The sequence below is a fragment of the Ostrinia nubilalis genome, chromosome 13, assembly GCF_963855985.1.
Source record: "Ostrinia nubilalis chromosome 13, ilOstNubi1.1, whole genome shotgun sequence".
NCBI classification, from domain to species: domain Eukaryota; kingdom Metazoa; phylum Arthropoda; class Insecta; order Lepidoptera; family Crambidae; genus Ostrinia; species Ostrinia nubilalis.
The window spans coordinates 5,537,707-5,564,213 of NC_087100.1; the positions used below are offsets into that span (position 1 = coordinate 5,537,707).

The following is a 26,507-nucleotide window of genomic DNA, read 5'->3' on the forward strand; positions in this document are numbered from 1 at the left end:
AAAAATACATTATTCCCAAAAAAAATATCAAAATAAAAATTTTGCCTAGTTTAAACTGACTGTACTGAAAAAAAATTGTACTACGCGAGTGTGGCAAGTGACGTCATAATTTGGCGCATTTAGTAAGGATTCCAAAATGGTATAACACTTTGTAAAATCTTGCTGTAATTGTCGACAATTTTTGTTTATTGGAAATAATCCCGTTTTTAACTTTATCTACCTTGGTTAAAAATATTATTCTAATGTGCCCAAAATTCAAGTTTCTGGCTTAAGTGAGGTGGAGAAGCCATTTTAAAAGGTATGAGGGGGACGGAGAGGGCCATCTTACCAAGCAGGGATGTTATGGATATCCGTAACCGTAACCGAAACTACCGGATATCCGAAATAAAAAAATGACCATAACCGTAACCGAAACTGATTCAAAAGTTACGGATAGTTTCGGATAAAGGCCAAACTGCAAAACTCTATGAAATCTGCAGTATACACGCCGCAGCTGCAATGCCGCGCTGCCGATTTCATAGTTTTGCAGTTTGCGGTTGCAGTTTGCGGTCTGCGGCCCGTCTTGGAATAATTGTACCTTAAATCTTAATATTTGTTACTAACTTGTCTGGCATTCGCCGGCACCATCTAATATGCCAGCCTGTTTTACCTTTATCATACATAGGTGTCGTCTTAGTTGGTACATAAAGTAGCTATGTGGGTCACGCTCACGCAACATCTTGCTATTTGTATTATACCTACATTTTTGAAATTCTAATAATTCCGTAACCGAAATTATCCGAGACTTTCGGATAATCTGAAATGATTTCATATCCGTGACCGTAACCGAAACCGGTATAATATTATTCTAATATCCGTAACCGTATCCATAACCGAAACTTCATATCCTTATTATCCCTGTTACCAAGTACAAGTGCAGGCAGAGCAGGTAGTAAAGGCGCGCGCGCACGGGTGACTTTTGTCACAGTACTAATTACTGTCATGGTGACAAAAGTTTTTGTGACTGACTGTACGGTAGGCAGTCACAGAAACTTGAATTTTGGGCACATTAGAATAATAATTTTTAACCAAGGTAGATAAAGTTAAAAACGAGACTATTTCCAAAAAAACAAAAATTGTCGACAATTACAGCAAAAATTTACCAAGTGTTATACCATTTTGGAATCCTTACTAAATGCGCCAAATTATGACGTCACTTGCCACACTCGCGTAGTACATTTTTTTTTCAGTACAGGCAGTTTAAACTAGGCAAAATTTTTATTTTGAAAATTTTTTTGGGAATAATGTATTTTTTTCATCCAAGCTGGAGCAGCTGGTTTTGTAATTTTGATAACAATTTAGAGAAGCATTATTCAGGGTTACATAACAAAAAAAAAATTTGGAAAAAGTGAAGATTTGTGGCAACAAGAGCAAAAGGACCGTCACCTGGAGTAGAATTTTTTGATTTTTTTTAAATGCCTATTATTTTTAAAATATGACACATAGATTTTTTTTTATATTTTTCTGATAACCAGCACAACTTGCCTCAACACCCAGTTCCGGCTTGACGTTACATTACGGGACACCCTGTATAGACTTGGTTATTTGGTTTAGCGCATTCCCCAATATCTCTGCTACATACATATGTTAACTTATCTCTACTTACAGCTACATAATTACAGAAAGGCACAATCATGGCAAATGTATCTGGATTTTCTTTATTATGTGGTACTGGTATCGGTAAAGGTTTATACAGATTATACTCAATTCCATGAACTAATGGTATTTTAATTACAAAAACAATTTTATTTATAGTGTAATAACAATTTAATTTTGAAACATCTATTAAATTATGAACAGTTTCCAAACTTAGACTTATGGGCAACTCTTGGTATTTCGGTAAATTTCTGACACTATTTATTAATTCATCATAAAATTGTTTTGGTGTAAGAATAGATGGATGAAGAGAGTGACTTTTAGTAAACATTATTGCATTAACCAAATCGTCAATTTTGAATGATAAAGTAAGTAAACTTGAGTATAGTTCATTACAGACTATATCCATTTTGGATTCTATTATTAACTTATTAGAAACTACAGATAGGTTCTTAACACTAGCTGACAAATTTTCAATAGCGTCATTCAAACGTGCTTCATTTACGGTAATGGCTGTTATGGTTTCATTGTAATGCAAAAGTGCCGTACTAGTCATTAAGATGTTGTCCTTAAGTAATGATGCAAGTTTTTTATCATTACGTTGAAGGGTTTGAATGGCGTTACCATATTTAATAGCGTCGTCTTCGTCCATTGTACCGATTATTTGTTTAAAAGCGGTTCCAATTCCGGCGAACCAGGCTGATCTTTTATCGCGATTTGAAATCAAATGTGAGATAGAACTATAATCTCGTTTTATGTCACTGAGTCTTGAAACCAGGGGTTGTAATAAACTATTACATTCAATATCTGAAATATAATCATTTTGTTGGCAAAGATACCTAGCAGTTCCCAGGATGGAATTTATATTGTCTATGTGAGGTTTTATATATGCTATGTCTACCGGAACCAAAACGTGAAGGTCATCACTGGTGATTCTAACTGTTCCAATTGGGTCGAAGTAAATTCCTGGATTCTCGTCTATCTGTTGCACTATATCTGAAGCGACAATGGTGAGGCTGATTGAAACCGTTCTGTAATATAATATAAAACTACATGTTATAATTATATAATAGAAGGAGAGAATTAGTTAAGACTAATTCTTATATTAAAATAAAATGCCTTAAGGGCAGTCCTAACTAACTAAGCTTGGGTTTGCAAGCTTCAGTTCGTCGTAGTGATGCTTCACATGTCGACGATTGATAAGTATCGATAAGGTGTTTCCTCCGTGTATTTTTACGACCTTATACGGCCCTTTCCATATCGGGGCTAAGGCTTTGCCTAGCCGGGGGTGATTTTTAAGGTAAACAAAATCACCAATTTTGTACTTCACTGCACGGACATGTTGATCATAATATGTTTTAGATCTTTCTTTGGAGGATGTTATATTTTCTATTGCTTTTTGGCGGGAAACCTTAAGTCGGTGATGAAGTGTTTTAATATATTCAGGGTATGTGAGGTCTTCTCGTAGATCATATACTGAATCTGGAATGAAGGGTTTGTGCCCAAAAACTAATTCATATGGTGTAAACTTAGTTGTAGAGTGAACTGCACTATTGTAAGAGAGCATGGCTGTATAAACAAATCTATGCCAATTGGTTTCATTATCATTAACATATGATTTAAGGTACTCTTTGAGGGTACTGTGGCTCCGCTCTAGAGCACCTTGTGTTTGTGGATGGTATGGAGCTGACCAAATTTGTTTTATTTTCAGAAATTCACACGTTTTCTTGAAAAGTTCTGCAGTGAAGTTTGTGCCCTGATCAGTTAATATAGACTTTGGAATTCCAAAAAGTGATATGAAATGAACTAGACATTCGCAGGTTTCTTCAGCTGTTGCGTTGGAAATGGGGTATGCTATAGAGAATTTTGTTAAATCGTCCTGTAGAGTGAGTATGTATCGTAACTTGTTAAGTCCAGCTTCAGGCAAGGGACCTACTATATCGAGACTAACCCGTTCAAAAGGACGTGTGGATGTTGTTGTTATTTGCATGGGTGCACGATTAATCTGTCTTAAGGCTTTGTTGGATTGACAGGCTGAGCAGTTTTTTACGTAGTGTTCTATGTCTGATTTCATGTTTTTCCAATAATATCTTTCTCTAATTCTATTGAGCATTCTTTCAGTACCAAGGTGTCCGGCAATAGGAATATCATGGTTCACTTTCATGATCTTTGAGATCTCACTGGGTGTAGGATAAATAATGTTGTTATGGTATATATTTACAGAGACAGAAGTGTTGTTAAAAAGGTATGTTAGCATATTATAAATTTTGACAAAAGAATGTTTTTCAAACGCATTTTTGAAATCTGATATAGCGAATTGTGAAACATGAGCCTCGGATAGTAGTTCAGTTTTTACATTTTCTAATGTTCGGAATATATCGGGGTAAGTTGCTTCGTCAAAGTAATGTACTTTTGTGAAAATGAAATAATATATTTTATTATTACAAGGGATTTTTTGATATCTAAAAAGTTCTTTTTCAGCTGCAACATAGGAGTTTGGATCATCTACTTTGGATAAGATTTCTTGCACATACGGATTTGAGTCATCTAAATCCAATGAAGTGGGGATAAGTATTATTGAACAGTTACTTTTAGTTAAACTTTCATTATGTTCCAAAATGTTTGTGTCAAAAGATTTATTTTTATCTCCAATTGCTTTAAGAAATTGACTGTAGTTACTGTTTTGTACATTATGTTCATTAATATTTATATTTTCTGTTTCATGTGCGGTAGCGTGAGAAGGTGACGAGACGGGAGAACCGGTATTGGCTGATGGTGGTGGACGAGCGGCAGGACCTGGTGTTTCGACAGGTAAGGTATCAGGTTGTGGAGAGGGAATTTCTAAGACGTCGAAATCAACGTTGAGATCATCACTATGAGGGCTGATTTCAAGGAGTCCGAAATCATCAAGATTAATGTCGAGCAAAGGATCTTGGGATGGTGCTGGATCATTAAGTGGAGGATCTCGATTACTGGAAGAAGCAGGAGGATCATCGTTGTGAAAATTCTGTGGCTCAGTTGAATGTTGTACAGGATTTACTGGATAGCGGGATAACGCATCAGCGTTACTGTTAACTCTACCCTTTTTATATTCGATCTCATAATCAAACTCTTCGAGTTTAAGTCGCCATCGGACTAATTTTGATCCAGGATCTTTACAATTGAAGAGCCATTTGAGAGGCTTGTGATCCGTTAAAATTTTGAAACGGTGCCCATATAAGTATGGACGGAAGACTTTAGTTCCCCACACGATTGCTAAACATTCTTTCTCCGTTACACTGTAATTACATTCAAGGTTTGTTCAAGGTTCGAGACGCATATGCTACTGGTTGATCCTTTCCAATGGGACCTTGGGACAGGATTGCGGAGATCGCGTGGTTGGATGCATCACAGGTAAGGTTAAATGGCTGACTAAAATCTGGATAGGATAAGATAGGAGCAGTGGTAAGTTTTTGCTTCAGTTCATCGAAAGCAAGTTGTTGAGGATTTTCCCATATAAAAGGTTCGTCTTTCTTTAATAAAGAAGTAAGTGGTTTGGCAATCTTTGAAAATTCTGGAATAAATCTTCTATAATAAGAAACGAGCCCGAGGAAGGATTTGACATCTTTTGGGGATTCAGGAATGGGGAATTCAGTAACTGCTTTAATCTTGTCTGGATTCGGTTTGACACCTTCATTTGTTATTACATGACCAAGATAAGTGACTTCCTTTCTGAGGAACTCACACTTATCTGGTTGTAGTTTTAAATTGAATTTCCGAAGTTTGTGGAATACTGACGCTAAATTATTTACGTGTGAGTTTAAATCTGGTGAATAAATGACAATATCATCAAGGTAAACGAAGCATTGTATACCATTGAGTCCGGATAGGGCGGTATTCATTAATCGCTGAAAGGTTGAAGGTGCGTTTTTGAGGCCGAAGGGCATTCTGGTGAACTCGTAATGTCCTTGAGGAATATTGAATGCTGTTTTGGGCGCATCGTTTTCATTTAATTTAATTTGATGGAAACCTGAGGCTAGGTCTAAGGTTGAGAAATATTTGCTATTTCCAAGTTGATCTAATATTTCATTAATTTGAGGTAGGGGATATGTATCACCAATGGTAATATCGTTCAATTTTCTATAATCGACAACGACGCGCCATTTGCGTTGTCCGGATGCATCGAGCTTTTTGGGGACCACCCATATAGGGGATGACCATGGAGAATTGGAAGGTTTGATGATTCCATCATTGAGCATCTTATTGATTTGAGTATCAACTTCTGATTTGTGACATTCTGGGAATCTGTACGATTTGACGTGAATAGGATTTTGAGAAGTTGTCGTGATATCATGTTTTATAGCGTCAGTATAGGTGAGTTTTTCGTTAGGAAGATGAAAAATATCTGAATACGTAGAGCAGATTTCATGAAGAGCTTCAATTTCTTCTTTATTCATATGAGATGTACGGAGGAGTTGTAGAACTTTTTGTGTCCGTTCGAAACAGTCATAGGAATTAGAGAATTGAGAATTAATTGGTTCGACATTGTCTTTGATAGGTTCTTCCAAGGGAGTAAGTTTTAGTTTCAGGTTCGAGTTAACGGTTGTTGGGTTTTCGGATGTATTCAAAATTGAAATATTGATTCTGTGATTTTGTTTTACTTTTGTTACACAATTTGCAACAAACAATTGGTCAGAAATATGTTGGTCAAGAACAAGTCCTTCTTTTACATCTGGATTTAATACGGAACATTCAATGACGGTTTCTGATCGTGGTGGAATCACGTACACGGGGTCATTGAAGTAAAGATTCAAATTGAATTGATTGATCATAAGGATATTTTTGTTGTAATTAATATTACATTTTAAATTGCTGAGGAAATCGTTTCCAATGATTCCATCGTAGGGGAGGTGAATATCTTTAACTATGTGGAATTTGTAATTAATATAATTACAAGGGATTTTATCAGACAAATAAAGAGTTAAATTTAGATGTCCAAGAGTTGGAGTTGGTTTTTCTACAGGATCAATTCCTTTGATCTGAATAGGTTCTCTGATTATTTTGGGTCGATTTAGAATTGAAGTTCTTTTCAAAAGACTGATGGAAGAACCTGAGTCAACTAGTAGACATAGAGGTATATCAGATACTGATGTTTGGATTAGCACATGTGGTAACGATTTTTTTGTAGGATCAGTTAGGATTTCGTAGACTTCTTTGTTTGTATCCTTACAGGATTTAGGAATTGTGGGTATATACTTTTCTGTTTTGATATTTGAATGGACACTTGTTTGGGGCTGGTTACCCGTGTGGTCCTGGATTTTGGAGAATTGGACACTTGCTTGGGGCTGGTTACCCGTGTGGTCCTGGGTTTTGGAGGATTGGACACTTGCTTGGGGCTGGTTACCCGTGTGGTCCTGGATTTTGGAGGATTGGACACTTGCTTGGGGCTGGTTACCCGTGTGGTCCTGGATTTTGGAGGATTGGACACTTGCTTGGGGCTGGTTACCCGTGTGGTCCTGGATTTTGTAGGATTGGACACTTGCTTGGGGCTGGTTACCCGTGTGGTCCTGGATTTTGTAGGATTGGACACTTGCTTGGGGCTGGTTACCCGTGTGGTCCTGGATTTTTGTATGATTGATGGTGCCATTGATAGAATAGGGTCGCGCTAAGGTCGTAAATTTGGGCTGCACGAGACACCTGCGTGAGCCCACTACTCGTTTAAATGATTTGTTGGGATTTGGTCATCGTCTTCGGGCTGTTGAATTGTTGTGTCCTCATAAATATAGGGTTGAATTTCAGGATCAGGATATTCGGAATTTTCAACGCAATGAACGCGCGCTGGTTGAGACGTTCTAGATCTCTGGTTCTGATTAAAGCTTGGACGACTGGAATTTTGCGTCGGATTTTGAGAAAACTTGAAGCGGTTGTTATTGTATTCTCTCCTTCGACAGTTTTCAATTGTGTGACCTTGGTTTTTGCAATATCTGCAGAAATTTGGGTTTTGGTTAGGATTTTGATTGGGATTTTGATTGGGATTTTGAATATTATTTATTGTGGGTCTAAATAAATTATTTCCCGTATTGTTAAATCGGGGACGCGGTGATGGCCCGGCCACAGGAGCAGGATTATGGCGGGTCATCAATTTTTGGATCTTTTCTTCTGAAATGGCTAGGTTTACGGCTTCATTTAATGTTGCGGGTTCTTTCATTCTGATAATATTTGAGATTTTGGGTGTTAATCCCAGAAGGAAGGTATGGAGAGCTAAATCTTCCATTGCAGCGATTTTTCCGACTAATTCTTTTGATTTTTTATTGGATAGTGTGATTTCTGTTAATAATTTTGAAAGGCAAGTTTCAATCCGTAACCCGAATTGATTAACGGGCTCAGAATTTGACTGCCTACATTCCTGTAATTCAGCAAGGAGGTGAGTGTAGTGCTTCTTTTCTCCGAATTGGGTTTTCAGGAATTCACTGAGCTGGTCCCAACTGTCGAAGTCTTTTATAGAGCAAGCTACCTCAGCCTTGCCTTCGAGCTGGCTCAATATATATTTAAATAAAATCGGCTTTTGTGTTGAATGTGCGAGAGAGTTGGCATTATTGCAGTTACTTAGAAATGAATTTAGATTTTCGCGTTTTCCGTCGAATGGTTTAATAAATTTGAACAAAACTGATATGTCTAATTTCTCCTCTGACGTTTCGGTTTCTGGTTTTGGCGGCATTTTTAATTTAATGTATTACTGAATTGATGAATATTATTTATGAAATATTTTAACTTGCTGAAAACAATGAACACGACAAAAAATAATATAAGAGCACAATAATTGAATGATTACGTAAAATTCACGAGGAAAATCTGTAATAAAAACCGACACACAAACAAAATAAATTTACGAAGAGACCCTGTATAAAAATATTGTTTAATTTAGCCACCTGGTTTGAAGACACTGCGAGCGGCGAGTACAGCGATAACGAAGGTATGTGAATGCGTGGGCGCCGGACGAGGCGACGCTTGTTTTGACTAACACTTACTTACAGGAACAGATATTAATTAAGTACAAAGTTTATTTAATATGTTGTTACTCTAATGAATAATGTTAATGCTATGATATAGTTATTTTTCTAAAAATTATTCACTGGATGTTGTTGAATTTATCACTGAATTAGATCTTGAACCGAAGTAAATAAAAAGTTGTTTTAACTCACAGGATGATGCACTTCATTTTACGATGCACTAAACGGGATTCGAAGTGTTGACCTTGGAACTGGAACACTGTAGTTGAACTCGTTGACACTGGACACGTAGACACGACTTGCAGAGCAGGATACAGCGGGATATAGAAGAGCGATGCGCGACCACTGGAGAGCCGGGATAATTTCGGCTTTGGATGAACCGGGATACTTCCGGCCTCTGGATGATGATGAGTCCAAACCGGGATGACGATGATGATGATGATGACGGACACTGGGCGTTCGGGTGATGACGATGATGGATGCGTGGCACTGCTGATTATTTTTGCACACTTGGAGACGTCCTTGAGATGCACTTTTACATCCCACCGCTGCCACCAATGTTATGACGGGATATAAAAATGTCTTTTTAAAAAACAATTATTTTTTATTAACTGAAATACGTTTACTTTAAACACAGAATTTACTTTGAATATCCGAACTGACTCTATTTTGAATGCCCGAAAGTTAGAGGTCCTTACTGGATGGATGCCCGGTCTGAACTGCGCCTCCGAACTGGAGGTTCAGGCTCGCTGCATCGTGAAAATGCTGACTCTGCAGGTTATGATGGCAATACAGCAGTTTAGCCAACATTTTCAAGGTGTAACAGATCGAATTATTTTGTTCACTCTGTGGAAATGCATTATGCAATTATGCATACTCCTTGGGGAGTAATTGCCGTCAGTTGGCAAGTAACAAATGAGTATTTTAATTTCTCCAACGTAATTCTTGTGAACGTTTAAATACCCATTATGGCCAAAATAGGTATAGATACTAACATAAAATTTTAATATAAGTATGACGAGTCTCGTTTTCAGTGACCGCTAAAGTAATATGAAGCCCATTATAGTTCAGCGTACTTATCTCCACCCAAACGAAAATGCAAAACATATTATTTTCCACATGAGGGGACTATTCCGTAACTACATATTATTTCCCCAGTCTGGTGCCATTAGCAGAACCCTTACAGAGGATGTGCTGACACGTTATCGGGGAGATAATAGCGACTTAATTCTACTCCTCGTTATTGCTACATTAGCGAACGATTTCGAGATTGTTCCCCATTAAATCGGTCTTCGGAGTTTTGGTGATAAAATGGATCTTGATTTTAATCCGACTAATTCACGGGTCTAATTCACTAATTAGATCCTAAAACTAAATTACATAAAGCCTAAATACCTTGAGTAAAATATTAACATAATTTATACTTACAATATTATACGAGTAATTAGCTGAAGAGTTTGTTTAATAACCATTAAAGATGGTTGAGTGCTAATTTCTGGAATGATAAAAGTATTTTTGTGTTGGATAGGCCATTTACTCGTATGTAGGAAGGCTGCTATTACGTCACTAATAGCAGCGAAACTCAATGAAAAAATTTGCAACAAGAAAAAATACTCTAACGATTTCCAAACGTACGAAGTCAGAGGCACACCTAGTTGAAAATGAAAAGTATCAGGGAATTTCCTCCTTCAAAGGCCGTCAAGTTCCAAACCATACAAAGCCGGAAAGCTCGGGTTTAGAAATCTAATTCACCTAATCGATGCGATGCGCCGTTTGTCAAAAAGTTACAAGGGTAACTCCAGGTAACCTTCAAGCAGATAATCTAAAGATGCCGCAAATCTTTCAGATGCGAGATATTGGTGTGCGAAAGGTTAAGGTTTTTAAGATTTACTGGGGATTTTTTTTACTTTCGTGAGCTTACTTTAAAAAAATACCGTTTGAAAAGTGTGTGTGTTATGTGTTTGGTTCACCGTCAGTTGTTTTGTGATGAGGTCAAAGTTACAAGGGTTACTCCAGGTAACTTTCAAGCAGATAATCTAAAGATGCCGCAAATCTTTCAGATGCGAGATATTGGTGTGCGAAAGGTTAAGGTTTTTTAAGATTTACTGGGGATTTTTTACTTTCGTGGGTTTATTATTATTATTATTGGTTTTTGGGCCTTTATTTGCGCCAACTCGACCAGGTTTGATCTATTGTGGCAGCCCTTGTCTTTAGAGTTCACTGCTTAGTCCCGTTGAGTCTATAAATTTCCAGATTCTTTGGAGCGTGATATCTGCTATCTCATCCGGGTGCATGATGTGTCGCCCGAGATGGATACTTCTTTTGCTCATAAGCGGGAAGCATGAGCAAAGAACATGCATGGCCGTTTCTTCTTCTGTATGGCAGAATCTGCACAGAGTTTCCTCGGTCATGTTCGTGGGTTTACTTTATACCGTTAAATACCGTTTGAAAAGTATGGTGTGTGTGTTATGTGTTTGGTTCACCGTCAGTTATTTTGAGATGAGGTCAAAGTTACAAGGGTAACTTCAGGTAATTATGCGGGCAGATAATCTAAAGATGCCGTATATCTTTCAGATGGGAGATATTTTCCGCGTGCGAAGGTTAAGGCAAAATTAAAGTTTTTAAGATTTACTGGAGATTTTATACTTTTCAGGATTTCCTTGTAGACTATTTAAAAAACCTTTTTGTAAAGTATTCACAGATGTGTGATTCATCATCTATTACTATTTTGACGAAACATTTTATTCGCTGGGTGCGAAGTACTAGGTGGGGGTAACATAATCGATCGCAGCGCTCATGGTGGTCAAAAGTAGAAATAATGTAGGCTCTGTCATCAGATGTATCTGTCAATGGCAAAGCGATTCTACAGAATACATTTTAATATCATTAATTAATCACATGAAAAGGGCCCTACTGGGAACTTAAATAAAAGAGTGGACTGTATTTCGATAGGGCTGGTTTAATAGCCGTTTACAATTTGGAAATAACTAGACTATACAACGTGGTAGTACAAAAATGAGTCACAGTAGTTGTTGTGCACAGATGTTTGCCTTATGATGAGAGCGTGAATTATTGAATTCTGCCCTTGTTTTGTTCTTAATTCTTCTACATCTCGGACTTGTCCAGCCAATACTAACAACTTTCCTTTAAATACGGTTTGTGGTTGGAATTTGATATTGTAACACTCACAAACCCGGTCTTCAAAACAATACTCATTTCGATCTGAAAACGATATTTAATTTATTACTAGCGATACAGGAACATTTAAATATATTTACTGTTATATAATGAAACCGTTAAAGTAGCTTTTTCTTTTTGTTTTACTGTAAAACTACAACTATAAATGAAGTAAACAAACCCTGACACAATCAAAATTAAACACACTTTTTGGACTTACCTCATTTGATTTGAATGACCAAAATGATTTCAAAACCTTTTTTCCACCCAAATCGTGGTATCACAACAATTTATTAGTCGAAAATATTTGTTATTTTTTCATTTCGATATTTTTTCACAAATAACGACCTAAATGTCAATGTGACAGAGCCCACAAAGTTGTGGACGCTAGTTGGCGCTGTAATCGTGCACAGAGCCAATAGGTACTGGCAAATTTATAGATAGTCATTTTATAAAAAAAAAAAACTTAAATTAAAATAGAAATGCGTGTTATTTTTTTAGAATCGTAAGAATTTCAAAGCAAATTTGCGTGTAGGTGTTTTGTTACAGAAACAATAGGCCCGTAGTAATATTTTATTTGGCGTAAAAATAACAATCTTTTTATTTGTAAATTGTATTGGTCGTTACCCTTGACCTTTGGAAGTCAATGATCGATTTCAGTAAGTATAGGGGAGTAGGTACATATACAATCACAATGGAGAAACAAAGCGCCAAGCTACAGACTGTATTATAATTATAGGGTTTTTGTAGGTAGGTAGTAAACTACCTACTATGAGTAGGTATCTACGCCCAGTAGCATTATTGGAGTCTTCCAGTGACCTGGCCCACTTTTAATTGGGTCCAAGTCGCTGGATTCAATTTTTAAATACTTTTTCTTCCTGCAACTGGGCCCACTCGAGAGTAGATTTTTGTTAATTTGGTGTGTAATTAATTAACAAAACATTGGAAATTAAGAACCATTATTATTTGATGTTGCTCTTTTTCATCTAAGTACTTGTCCTCAGGGTCCAAACAATGGACACCATAGTGTCATGGGCCAACCGTGCGACCCCTGTGGTCAACATTCGAGGGGACGTCCTCTTCAACTCATGGGCAGAAATGTTCGACGGATCGGGCGCGCTGTTTGCGCACGCGCCGAGGATCTTCAGCTTTAGCGGCCAAAATGTGCTCATGGATCCTGCGTGGTATGTAATAGAGAATAAGGACTATTTTTGAAAATTATTTTTATGTTAGGAAGTAGGTAGCTAGCAATTACATAACAAATAAAGCAGATTTGTTCGACGAATCTTCAGCTTTAGCCAAATGAGCTTACAGATCCTGCGTGGTATGTATGAGTCTTTTTGCAGATTCCTCATCTATGTTAGACATTTTAAGCGATTTGATGGTAGGATAACTCAAATGTTATTAACTACTCTCTTTGATACACTCTTTGCACTGGAGTGATGTTGATACTTTCCTTGGAACTCCACCTTGGAGCTCCTCATATTTTTGTGTCTCATGCCATGGATAGTCCGACAATCAGATTTTACCCCGAGACATTTACCCTTCAAAGGACGAGTTTATATGCAGGCTTGATCCCTAATACACAGGATTTACATTGGGCGGAAAGTTGACGATAGAATACCCCGTAACAGCATCCATTTCCCGCAGGCCTACCAAAGCGGTCTGGCACGGTGCGAACCCCAACGGAGAGCCGGCGATGGACGCGTACTGCGACGCGTGGCACAGCAGCAACGCGGAGAAGTTCGGCCTGGCCTCCTCGCTGCACTCCAACAAACTGTTGGACCAAGAGACGTGAGTTAAAACACTTATAGATCGTTTCATCCACGAAGACGCACCGAGTTGCGGGAAGTTTGATCCGAGCAATCCGAGCGTCATTATTGTAGTGTGCATGTGCAATTGTGCACTCATGGATAATTTAGCGTGTACCGATAACACTCAAACATTAGCGGAAGAATGGTGGGGCGCGTCTTCGTCGATGACACGATCCTTTGCATTATAATTATGTAGCTACCATTGATTTAGAACTCTATCGTCTTGTTTTTAGATCCAAAATCGACTTCTTTGCATTATTGCCACCATCATTATTTAGAACAGTGTTTGTTTCAACCTTTTTCATGACGCGACCCCCCTAGCATGAAAAAATTTTTTGCGACCCCCCGACCCCGTTCGCTTTTTTCATGCCTTTTACGAAGATAAATAAATAAATAATAAATAAAAATTGTTTATTTTATCAGACACTCATTATAGTACATTAAAATTTTTTTTTTTGGAAGAATACAATTGTTGTTCTGAGTGTGCGATCTGGAGCCTAAACTAGGGTCACCCTGTATTTCAGGCCTCCAGGTCCCCCACCCCAAGATGTTGTAGGGACCGAATTTTTCAATCTATACAACATTTATGCTGAGTTTTTTTTTACTGAGGTAGTTTTTACGACCTCTCGCGACCCCCCTATAGAGGCTTCGCGACCCCCCAGGGGGTCGCGACCCACAGGTTGAAAAACACTGATTTAGTTTACTTCGTAGAACCTCATCGTTGTAAGATCCAAAACGACTGTTTGGTTTCGTTTGCATCTCAGACCACTAATGCCAGAGCTCCCGGGTTAGATTCCCTCACAATACAAATATGTGTGCTTAAAATATATTCAGACTAAGTATCTATTGAATTTCATATCTCTCAAAATCAACATTGTATACTTACCTAGTATTAAAGAGACAATTACACTTAAATCACACGAAATATAATTACATAAAACTTCAAAGCTAAGCTTTTAGTGCACTACTTTCTATTTAAGATGTCTATTTAGTCAAAGCTTTATTGCATTTTCCAAAGAGAATACATAATTATTCTTGGGAAAACCAACCTGGAATCCTTTCTCTGTATGATTTCTATGAATGCAGTGTTTGCACTGGTCTAATTGGAATGGGAAAATTGGAATATTTATTTGCTTACGGTGTTATTTGTGTGAAAATTCAAATATACATGTAAAATTGTAAATATTATGTCCAGATTTCACAAGAAATGGTTGGTTTAGATTTTTTTTTAAATGGAGATGGTTTGCTAGTTTATGAGGGTAAACATTATACATATACCTACGAACAGACATACATTACTGTGAATATTTCAAATATCATTACAATAATACCAAATACGAGTAACTTCCAATAAGTACCTAGATATAATTTCACAGTGAAATTTAAACCAGTCCAAAATATTGCTCTAGAAAAACAAAAGGAACTTCACTGTTTACGATTTCGTTTTATATTTTATGCAGAGAAAAAAATATTATTCTAGCAAGTTCTATTTTAAAACTGATATGTATAAAGTAGAACACGATTTACATAAAAATGTTGGTGTTGGATTTATTGCATTAGCTTCAGTTAGCGTTCGAATAAATTATAAAATTATTTACTACGTCTGAAAATAAGAAGTTAGCAGTCAAGCGTATAAAATCACACTTGTTTATAGAATTAACCTAGTTTACTGCGATTGTATTTTATTTCTTTTACCTTTTACTAAATAAACCTATTCAATAAAGTAAAAAAAAAAGTTAATAAATCTAAAAAATATCTCGTTTGTTTAATAATGTACTCGTTACGTAGCCATTATTAAAATCGTAAGCTCGACATTTTATTTCTAAATGTCCTTAAAAAATAAAAATAATTGCTACAATATTTAGTTTAATGTGCAAGTCATCTGTGTAATCGCTTGCAGTTCAAATAACCACAAAACGTTGGCGTACTTTGGGAATATAGTGCTTATAAATTCAAATTCAAATGATTTATTTCTTAAAATATGGTACAGTGATAAGGTCTTAACTATTACAATAAAGGTCCATCATATTTTGCCATGTGGCATAGAAATGTCAGATTAATGTTTTATGAGATTTTAAATCTATATATATAAAAGAAAGTCGTGTTAGTTACACCACTTATAACTCAAGAACGGCTAAACCGATTTACCTGAAAATTGTCAGGGAGGTAGTTTAGAGCCAGGAGAAGGACATAGGATACTTTTTATCCCGTTCGAAATTAAAAAAAAAAGTCTGCTTATTTATTGCCATTAAGGCGGAACAAAGTTCGCCGGGTCAGCTAGTTAATTTTAAAATTCAAAATTTGTCATTCAGGAAATCGTCTATAGTACCTATAATAACATTTGTTTTTCAATAGTAATGTCAATTTCTTTTTAAATAATTGAAATGTTAACTCTTTTATGTAGGTACAGCTCTATAGAGAGTTACTCACCTGGTGTCCGTTTGGTTGCGCAAAGCTGCATACATTTTGTTGGTAGCGGCGACTGGTTGCGCCGCCATGGTGTCCCGGTGAAATATGGCCCTAACGGTGCGGATAAGTGTTCGTTGCAGTATGGAGTTTCATACAAAGAATACTGACCGCCTCCAGTTGATATTGTTACGATCCCTTTCCGGGTTGATAAATGTGCTACGTCCTAATACAACTTCGTTAAATGTTAAAAATAATACAATTGATTGTTTTTTTATGTCCAGGTACTCATGCAGCAGTAGACTGATAGTTCTGTGCGTGGAGACCGCACCTGTAAATACTGTAAGAAGAAAAAAACGATCCAAGTAAGTTGCCCACCATCAATCTCAACTACCCTCGCAACCATTCATTCATTATTTCGTACAGATCAATCGTGTTCTCCCTGGGGGTATTTGAAAATAACGAGACGGTTAATTAGTAGAGTTATATGGGTATATGAGTGGTTTTCCTTTTCGGTGAAGGGTCTTATTTTTTATTAATAAAGGGGTTGGTAATATAGTTATAGTTGTGGAAATGTTTGGGAAAAGCCTTTGTCCAGCCGTGGACGGTATTAGGTGGAACGAACAAACGAATGAAGATCACGTGATAGTAGGATTACTTCAAAGTAATACAATTCGTCATGAATAATGTAAAAAAAGTGCTGACTAACTTACTCGTAACTTTTAGTTACTTTGATTTGAAATCTGCTTGTTACTTAACCCTTAACTGGTATCGTAAATTTGACATACGTAACTGGTATCGTGGGGGCCGCGCGGCCCCCATACTATGTTTGCTTCTAGCAAGCATGTTTTACCTATATACTTGAATAAATGCTCATAAATTATATACACCGTGTTACTTTGCATTCTTGCCATATTCACAGAGATAAAAGTAGGGACCAATACCTATTATTTAAGATAAACAAGAGACTCCCATAAAGAAAGTACACTGAGTTTTTAGTAAATTTGGTTTTGCAGTACAAATTGGAATAAACCAATTTTGTCTCGCACTTTCTACAGGTGCAAGTGGAATAAACCTAGTGGGCGTGGCCTAGTTCTTATTAATCTGTGATGTTTTATGGCTCTGGGTACCAGCCTTTTTATCCAGTCATAATAATTATTTTAAAATACCTACTCTTCAGTTGATTTTAGATTTTCCTTTCTACTCTCAGATTCTACTTTACGGGCTTAGGACCGTCAAAAATACGTCATCATTATTAGGCTTTTAATTAATTTATAACATTGTTCCCTATTTTTACAAATTAATAAATTAAGTATGAAATGAAATCACCTTATTCACAATTAATCATTTATTTATGAGTTCCTACTTACAAAGTTTACGTACTGCGAAGCAAGTGTTCAAAGTGTCCTCCGTTCTGATGAAGGCACAGTCTAGCACTGCGAAGCGTAGGTACCTATTTCGCTTTAGTTTTCGCAACACATAAACGTTTTGTCTCACAGTTTCGCTGAAACAATCCTTTCACGTACCTAACACGTTTACACTTTTTATCTCTTCTGCGCATACCTACCAGGTCGTTTCAAGTCACTCCAAAAATAATAGTCCATTGGTGTTAGGTCCGAGGATCTACTGGTAGCTTGGCCACCACGATCCAGACCCCCTCGTCCAATCCACTGTTCACCAAACGTATTATTCGCGCACTTGACGTCCTTATTGTGGGGGAGCACCATCCTGCTGGTAGTAGAGCATTTGGTGTAACGCTAAGGGTAGGTACGTCATCAAGCATTTCGTTTAAGACGTCTTGCAGACACTCCAAGCACCATTTTGATTAAATTATTCGTTGTTTTAATACACTTCAGTCATTTTTGTATTATTTGTGATGTGATGTGATGTGATGGATTTCTCAGTTTTTTTACAAGTGTCAAAAAGACATTTTAAAGACAGTAGATTGCAATAGATATTTAAAAATACAATAAAAAGTAAAAAAAGGCTCCATCGCCATCGCTAACAAGTGATGTGCATGCGTTACGATAGTTAGTGATGTGTTTAACAGATTGTCGATAAAATAAAATATTCAAAATTAAAAATCAAAATTTTCGGGCATTATTTTTTAACGGATTTGTGTTCAGTATCAGTAATATAGTTACCTCTGTAAATATGGCAAGAATGCAAAGTAACACCCTGTATATCAGGCCTGTTCTATGTAATCATTTAGTTTTTACTGTATTAAATCTTCTTACTTATACAGAGTGTTAGGTAAATGGGTATATGAGCCGACACTAGCCCATGTTAACATGGGCATATAAATGGTATGGTGAAGTCAGAAATTTGATATCATCATTTTAATTATTTTAATTTTCATACAAATAAATTTTATGAAATCCGATTTGTATGAAAATTAAAATAATTAAAATGAAGATATCAAATTTCTGACTTCACCATACCATTTATATGGCCATGTTAACATGGGTTAGTGTCGGCTCATATACCCATTTACCTAACACCCTGTATACTTCAAGACATTACATAATAGTAACAAATTTTTACGTAATATTTTTCTTACGTTACAAATGTCTATGTAACCTATTGTTTAGAAAGTTATAACCAAGAATATTATTATTTTAATTAATCTATAATAATGTGAACTTAATAATAAATAACGTTTTCATGTAATGTTTAATAAAAATAATAAGCATTTTATAAAAATAAAAACATAAATATTATGTTGACTAACATTAGCAGATGCTAGTGGATTTTCAGACCACTTGTATTTATTTTTTCACAGTAGCCGGATTTACTAGGTCCTACAACATCTTCATTTTCACTCTCTGAAGAAAAAACTTGAAAATCAGAATCAATATCCTCATTATCGACCGAATATTGGTTATTGAGTCTTCACAATGACCTATAATTTTATTATCACTATATCCTTCTTCTGACATGCTACTAATCACTAATTTTGAATCAAAAACTTCGTTCTAGGTATCTTCTATTGTTTTATCACTTATAAGCCATCAATACTGGAAAAAAACCAAAAGACAAATAAAAATTGTCTTGAAAATAAAACTAACGTAACTGGTATTGTGGGGGCCGCGCGGACCCCAACGCGTGCATATATTCGTCCTAGTGAATGATGCAGTGCTGAAACGCCTGCACCAGACGCGAGTAACGCCGAAATGAGAATACCAAAAATTTTGGCTGCCCACGATGTGTAGCTTCTTAGAAATCAAAGAAAACGTCATGCGTGGGGGCCGCGCGGCCCCCACGATACCAGTTAAGGGTTAAAAAAAGTAATTTTACTATATCATTCGAAGTTCGATATCTAGATACGGTGGATTTTCCGCCCTAATGCGACTCTGCTCGTATACCTTTATCACATGAATAAGTATCTTCGTTAATACAAACATTTATATTAAATAAAAAAAAACAACTACTTTAAAATAACCAAAAATTTACAACTTTTAACAATACAGATCTTCACTTTAATTTTACTTATTTGTAACAGGTATCGGCCAGACAAACTAAATCCTTCACTGGATATCGAAGAACAACTGAACGACACTAGTATTAACTTATAGAGGTTTTAGATATTTTTATTAATAAGAAAAACGTGAAGACTGTAAATAAATTATAATTATACCTGTTTCGTAAAGCAATGATTCCGGTGGAACATATCGACAATATATTTCTAAAACAACTTATTAAACTGCCCTTGCTTCGTAAGAGGTTTTCCTTAATACTGCGTAAGATTTTTTTTTTAATATTATAATAATTAAAAAATAAGTAATTCAATTAAAGAACTAAATCCTTTTTGAGTTGAAACGAGATCATTTTACTGGACTTTAAATGTGACAAGCTCTAAACATAAGGTAAAGGCATTTAGTTAGGGATCCTGTGGATCCCATGAACAATCTAATTTTCATCACCACTTAGATGTTACGTATCCCCTAAGCCTAGAGGATCGATAGTTTGATTTCCATAGCAACGAGTCAATTCTAGGTAACATCTAATCACAATATTATTCATTGGTCCTACTTATACCTACTTATTCGTGGAATTTACGTAAGTATCAAATTTACGGAACCAATTAGTTTAGCTCTAGGGAATACCTACTTAGGGGCTTGTCGGTAAAATGGGCATTAGTATACCCAATTTTTTTCTATTTATAATTTGTTTGTGTGAAAACTTCCATGATTTTTATGAGTATGTTTTTTGATGTCATAGTTTAGATTTATTTAGTTCTTTTTTTTTCTTCTTACGTCAGTATAAAGGAAAATATCAATTTCAATGTGTAACAATCTTGTAGTCATGTGAATACCTACTAAATAGGCTTCGAATCGTTTTGTAACGTAAACTCTATCAACACATCTCAATGTATTGTGTATAAAATATAATATACTTAATCGTATGTCTTATTGTAAATATTTATTATACTTTAACTTTTTCATTTGTCCGTTTATTGCTTGGTCCAAAAATGATTGTGGGATAACTCAAATACGTTAACTTTTAGATATAAAATAATATTTTTACGTCAAACTTACAACATATCCAATAAAATTATGTTGAATGATCCTGATATGTGTAGATAGAGAATTGTAATTGTAATATTAATACACCTATCATATTAAAAAAACAATTGGTAATCTGTGTTACTACCTACTGTATATATTTATGCATAGTTTATAGATGTTTGAAATCAAAGTGATACGAGAGCTACAATTCTTATTAAAAATCATTGAAAAGCAAATTTAATGGACACGAAATAAGAACTATTTTAGATTAGTGATGGGCGTGTGTAAGTTCGGGTGATAGTGCGTAATACGCGTAGCATGTGCCAGATACGACGTGTCGCATTATAAAAAAATAATATAAATAAAAAATCTAAAATAATACTAACAATAATTAGCTGCAGTTGAGTTTATTTTTGTGTAACTATTTCTTTCTGATATTGTAAAGCCTGAATAATTGCTAATGTCAAACATAAGTATTGTCGCTCTCTGTATAATATGATTAACTACCTTTTGGTAGTTTGTTTATAAAGTGTAAAAAGATACGATGTAGCTCTTTATGTTTTTGTTACAATTTTTAACTTTATGTCAATATTATTAATAACAATCAAATAAACCTCTTTTTTTAATATCATGTAAAAATACCACAATTATTTAAAAATTATAAATTCAGAGTAAAAACTATTGATGTCATTTGTATAACGTATAATTTTATTTATTAATTTAATGGTAATAAAGTTCGCCATTATTATAAATATTTCTTAACTAATTGATTGTAGTTAAGAGGATGTTCACACTAAGCCACCATTCAAAACACTTGAAAGTCATTTTGTATAAAAAAAAAATACTATTTGCCAATATTATAAAACTCCAAAGTAGGTTAATTTATTCCTCATTTGATATAGTAGCAATCTTTTTGAAAGGTTGACTCGCTTATTTGGTTTGCCCTATTTATTCAAAGAACATTTTGAGAATTCCATTTTTTAAAACCTGAGCGAAGAGATTCAAACACGTTCGCTATCAGGAATTTCATTTGTTTTTCACGGAGACATTTTTTCCCGTAACTTGCACTGGCGTACTGTGAGAAAAGTTCATACTGCAGTGTTGTATTGCTTTGCTTACCTACCTTTTATTTTTGAAGAGACAAAGGTGATACGATTTTCAAGAATATACGATTTGCAAGGGATTGAGAAAAAAATATAAAATCAAACTTTTTAATTGCAAATTACGTTTGAAATTAAAATTACTAAATGCATTAATGTAGGCATTTCGTTTTTATCTTTAAGGAAATATTTTAGAGAAGTTTTATTTTGTTTTATAATAAACTGTGGTTTAGTCTGAACACAATGAATGTACATGTCTGTGATAATTAATTTACTTAAGTTATAAATGTTATTCGGTAATTTATTTAATTAAGTTCAATTTTGTATTTGCCGGTCAAAGGCGTAGCCCGACGTAAAATCGAATATTGTAATGTAAAACCTTGTAATTTTTCATTGTTAATAAAACGACGCTAGGTGAATTTTATTGTACTTGATGAGTACAGATTGTTTTGAAAATAAAAAGGATTTTTTATTTTGCATTTTATTTGTAGAGACCAATTTTTGTGCCGAGGAATTTAAATTAAACTGTCAATTTCATGCAACAAAAATTGTCATTGTACTTTTGAAACTTTACAGGAATGGTGATATTTTTTAGGTTAGATTTATTTTGTCGTTCGGTGGAGCACTTTATCACTGCGTGTGGATAATATAACGTCATAAATAATTTTGTAGCTAAAAAACTAAAGTGTAGGCTCTAGCTATTGAAACAAATAACAGTTATTTGTTTAAATAGCTTGTACTTATCACAATGACGAATAAAATGTATAATTATTTTTCCGATACTCGAACGTCTACTAAAAATGTCTATCGAAATATTTATCGACACTTCTTACAAAAATGTTTTATTTATAATTATAGCGTAACGAAAATAACCTGAATCTTTGAAATGCCTTATTCGGGAAAAATTTTGGGCACTTAAAATATCAATGTTCCGCCCATCGGATGTCACGGTTTGCACGACATGAAAAAGGCGGCAGGTCATAATATAACTTGGGGTTGTCAGCAACCGATATCGGGTTTTGCTTAGAACGACTGTTTCAACTTTTTTGATGTTACACTGTTTTCAAGGAAAAAAGGCACATGACGTAACTATCTACTTGGTTGTCAGCATTTTACGATTAGGTAGGTATTAAAGTGTCATGATGGTCTTCAAAAGTGATGTGATATTATGATTTGTGTTCAGATTTTTAACTGGATATAACCCTGAGCACACAGCGAGGGACTATATTAAAGAAGTAGGTACTCAGCTAACTTCGTTGAAAGTTTATTTACTTTATTTTTATGATTGGTTATGGTTATACCATTTATAGTGAAAGGAGTCACAGCAATTAATCTTGTTATTTTTACCACCAGACCACCAATGGAAATATAGAAAAAATAAATATCAATTTCCATGAACATTTTCGCTCCTTTTCAAATTCAATTTCAAATCTTTAATTACCTACTTATTAAGTGTTTACAATCTTCTCTTAGTAAAACATGAATTTTATTTCTGTCTTTCATTTGTCATTATTTAGGCGAACAACGTTACCTTAGTTTTAATAGACAAAGACAAAAGGCCTGGAGCCTAACGAGTGTTAGATAAAATACCTAAATCCAGTGAAACCACGTGTAAGGTACAAGGACGTGCTATTTCTAAATTAAGAGGGATCTAGGTAAACGTGAAGACTACTATTCAGCGGGAAAGGATTAGCCTATAATGTGATTTCCAAGGATTTTCCTAATCTAGGTCTGTCGGAAAATGAGAAGTTTGCTACGATTCACATCTCCTTCAAAAAAGATCTATCCTTTTGGTTATTTAGGATCAACCTAAATCTAGATGAAACCATAATATTTATTTTAGTTTAGTTGTGGATTTAAAAGGTATCGTATGACCTGACCAAGAGGTTTGAAATTAAGCAATTTCTAGATTCTTTACTTTAAAAACTTAATTGCTCAGATAGAATTACATCTAAAGTTTGAAATTCAGCTTAATCTACTGATCTTCAAAACTACAAAATGAATAAGACAAAGTATAATAGGGTAATTCCAGGATACATGCCCCAGTGGGATAGGTGCCGCGATTTTAAGTACACTATGTTACAAGCAACTTAGCCTAAAGTTATAGTACGTATAATAGAAAGGGACCTCCCCGTACCACTTTTCGCCTCGCAAACCATCAAAGAGTGCGTTCGTTTAGACAGTGAGAGCAAAAATCTTCCGCGGCCAGACCTTAGCGAGCGTCGAAATAATATTGGTAAGTATTTTTTAAGGGATAATTTTTTTGTCAGCTGTAAAATGAAGCAGATTTTTATATGATTTGATAGACTATCTTATAAATTATATGGGATAGATATGTTTAATTCGATTTTAATTGTTATTATATTTTTTATTAAAAACGGCACCTATCCTATGCTAAAAGGATAGTTGCCTAATTTTTTTTTGGGTATAGATGCCCTTAGGGCCATGTCCCATGCACCTAGGGGCATCTACCCTAACCTGCTCTTTTTGTCACAGGTAGCAAGTAAGAAGAAAAAAAGAATGTAGTACGGCTAACCTTAGGAAAGTAATAAATAGGGTGCCCTTCTGATCGAATTACCTTTTTACCCGACTGCGCTAGAAGGAGTAGTATTATTTTTAATAAAAAATATTAAATTTCATTTTTAATTCATTTAATAACAAATAATCTTAAATAATAATACTTGGCTTATTTGATTTCAAAATGAATTTGATCCTTAGAATTCAAAAACTGTATTAACGAGTCATCTATCCCTGCATCAGGCATCTATCCTTTGAAGCAATCATACAGTAAGTCTTCTATCCCCCACATTAGGCGTCTATCCCACTTTTTAGAGGTCAATTAAAATGGTATTTACTCAGAATCGGTATAACTTAAACTAAAATAATTATAGTAATATCATAGACGAAAGACCAAAGTTTACAGATACTAAGGTCAAATTGGTGATAAAAACTTACTGACTGAGTTACAGAGCTGTTTCAAAAAGTGGGGCATCTATCCTGGACTTACCCTATTATAGTTATAAATTACTACACAATCCTCATTACGTTTATCAGGTACTTTAATAGATACTTGTAGAATTTAATCAACCAAATGGTAAAACCAACTATATTTTACTTTACGGCATGATGCCATCCACACATTGGGCCGCTTGGGAACCATTACGTCAAGCGTGATTGACGACTACAAGCGCATTCGTGTCCCGTAGACCGTGACGTCATAGTTCATCGCATGACGCGTATGACGCAGCACATTTTGACTCCACGATATAAGGAAGAGATACGAGGAAGCGACTAACATCACTATTTTCTCTCTCAAAAACGCAAAGCACGTCAATGAGTATTGAGTAGAATGCAAGCTGAATAGTCTCATGGCGACTATCAAGACCGCTCAGCGAATTTATATTTCAGCGAATTTATACAGCTCTTGTTGCATCTATAACCGAGGAAAGTGGCGACATTTCCTATTGGAGGCCAAGACACATTTTGAATCGCTGAGCAACCAGTCAGTAATTATAAGTATTTTCTACTTTTTAACACGTTTTTTGAGTGAGAAAATAGTTAATAGTTTCATTGGTTTTAGTATTACCTTTATCGTCAACGGTGGAACGAGTGCCTTATTCGCACAGACCTTCCTTGTCAACGGTGGAACGAGTGCCTTATTCGCACAGAGGTCATCTAATTTTCCGATGAAAAAAACAAAAAAACTGGATGCGCATTGCACACTGCAGATCGCTGAGACAAGCATTGAGATTCAGCTCAGTTGTTGAAATCCAATACCCAGTAAATGAGGAACCATTCCTTTGAATTGGTAATCATCCTTATGGTACAGTTTTATTTTATGCAGCGTATTGAAGGACCAAATACAAATAAGTTCTGAGCATTATAAATCGTAAGAATTTATTATTAAGAACAAACCTAAAATGTCAGTTAATGCCTAATATCTGTTTCTCAAAGGCCTGTCCTTATTTTTAATTTCTGTGTGAACTGAAGTACATTGAGATAGTAATCTAAGTTCACCCTACTGCCCAATTTAGTTCGACAATCATTCAATTCAATATAAGGCCAATGACAAAAGAAAGCTATCTTAGAATACGGCGCACTGGCACAAAATACTCAGACCGTAGTACTTCGGGGCCCTAATGACAAAAAAATCCTAAATGCCCACTTGTGTATGCGTAGAAAGAACAGAGCAATATTCCAACTGGACCTCGCTTTTGTATTTCTTGTCCATACACTATCTCTAACTCAGTCACGTCTTTAATCAGTACTACAGTTTTCCTAAACATATCGCGATGCTCAAAGAACGTAGAATATTGACCTGTTTCACAGTTGATTGCCTTTTTGACAAAAGGATACGCGTACAAAGGGATGTTTCGCTAACTTATTGACATTTCTCGTACTTACCTCTTTGCTGGGTGAGTATCAAGGTAAGTACATACAGTATCTGTTAGGGCCGTGTTACGAAACGAATCTCAAGTATGAATCTAAGCTCAAGAACAGATTAAAACTTTTGATTGATTCAAACAATGGAATTCAATACAACACAGGCTTGAATTTGAATCGAGTTCTGATAATTCGTTATAATAATGTATGGATCTCACTATTCTCACTGCCATGGCCTTCCGTGTATTCCTGATGACACTAATAGCATACTTAGCTAGTAATCTTATTCAAATACAATGCAAGCAAATGAAACTAACCATGATCGCAAGTTTAAATATGGAAACTAAGATATCTTTAAAATCTTACACTCGTATTCACAAATTATGCTTGCTTTAGTGAAGCATCAATGCTGTGCGAAGTCGAACGCACATCTTGAATAGAGCTCTGTGATTGGTCTATGTGTGTCACTCCGCCACTCAAATATTGTATATGAAT

General features: G+C 35.4%; 2 protein-coding genes and 1 long non-coding RNA gene across 3 annotated transcripts in view; 2 read left to right on the top strand and 1 right to left on the bottom strand.

Annotated features, from left to right (window-relative positions):
* LOC135077246 (collagen alpha-1(I) chain-like) overlaps positions 1-4,500 on the top strand; it is a 28,452-nt gene extending 23,952 nt beyond the window's left edge. The window contains exons 19-20 of the mRNA XM_063971784.1: positions 3,859-3,880; positions 4,369-4,500. Of these exons, the coding sequence (XP_063827854.1) occupies positions 3,859-3,880; positions 4,369-4,500 (154 nt within the window). The remainder of the gene's footprint in view (positions 1-3,858; positions 3,881-4,368) is intronic.
* Positions 1-20,193, top strand: part of LOC135077247 (collagen alpha-1(XV) chain-like) — a 31,934-nt gene extending 11,741 nt beyond the window's left edge. The window contains exons 12-15 of the mRNA XM_063971785.1: positions 12,806-12,985; positions 13,452-13,595; positions 16,306-16,386; positions 19,524-20,193. Coding sequence (XP_063827855.1) covers positions 12,806-12,985; positions 13,452-13,595; positions 16,306-16,386; positions 19,524-19,596 — 478 coding nt within the window. The 3' untranslated portion in view covers positions 19,597-20,193. The remainder of the gene's footprint in view (positions 1-12,805; positions 12,986-13,451; positions 13,596-16,305; positions 16,387-19,523) is intronic.
* On the bottom strand, positions 11,564-12,224 carry LOC135077132 (uncharacterized). The gene is made up of 2 exons (XR_010258405.1): positions 12,022-12,224; positions 11,564-11,846 (listed from the first exon to the last, which is right to left on the bottom strand). It is a non-coding gene; the product is annotated as an uncharacterized LOC135077132 (long non-coding RNA).
* Positions 20,194-26,507: the final 6,314 nt, after the last annotated feature.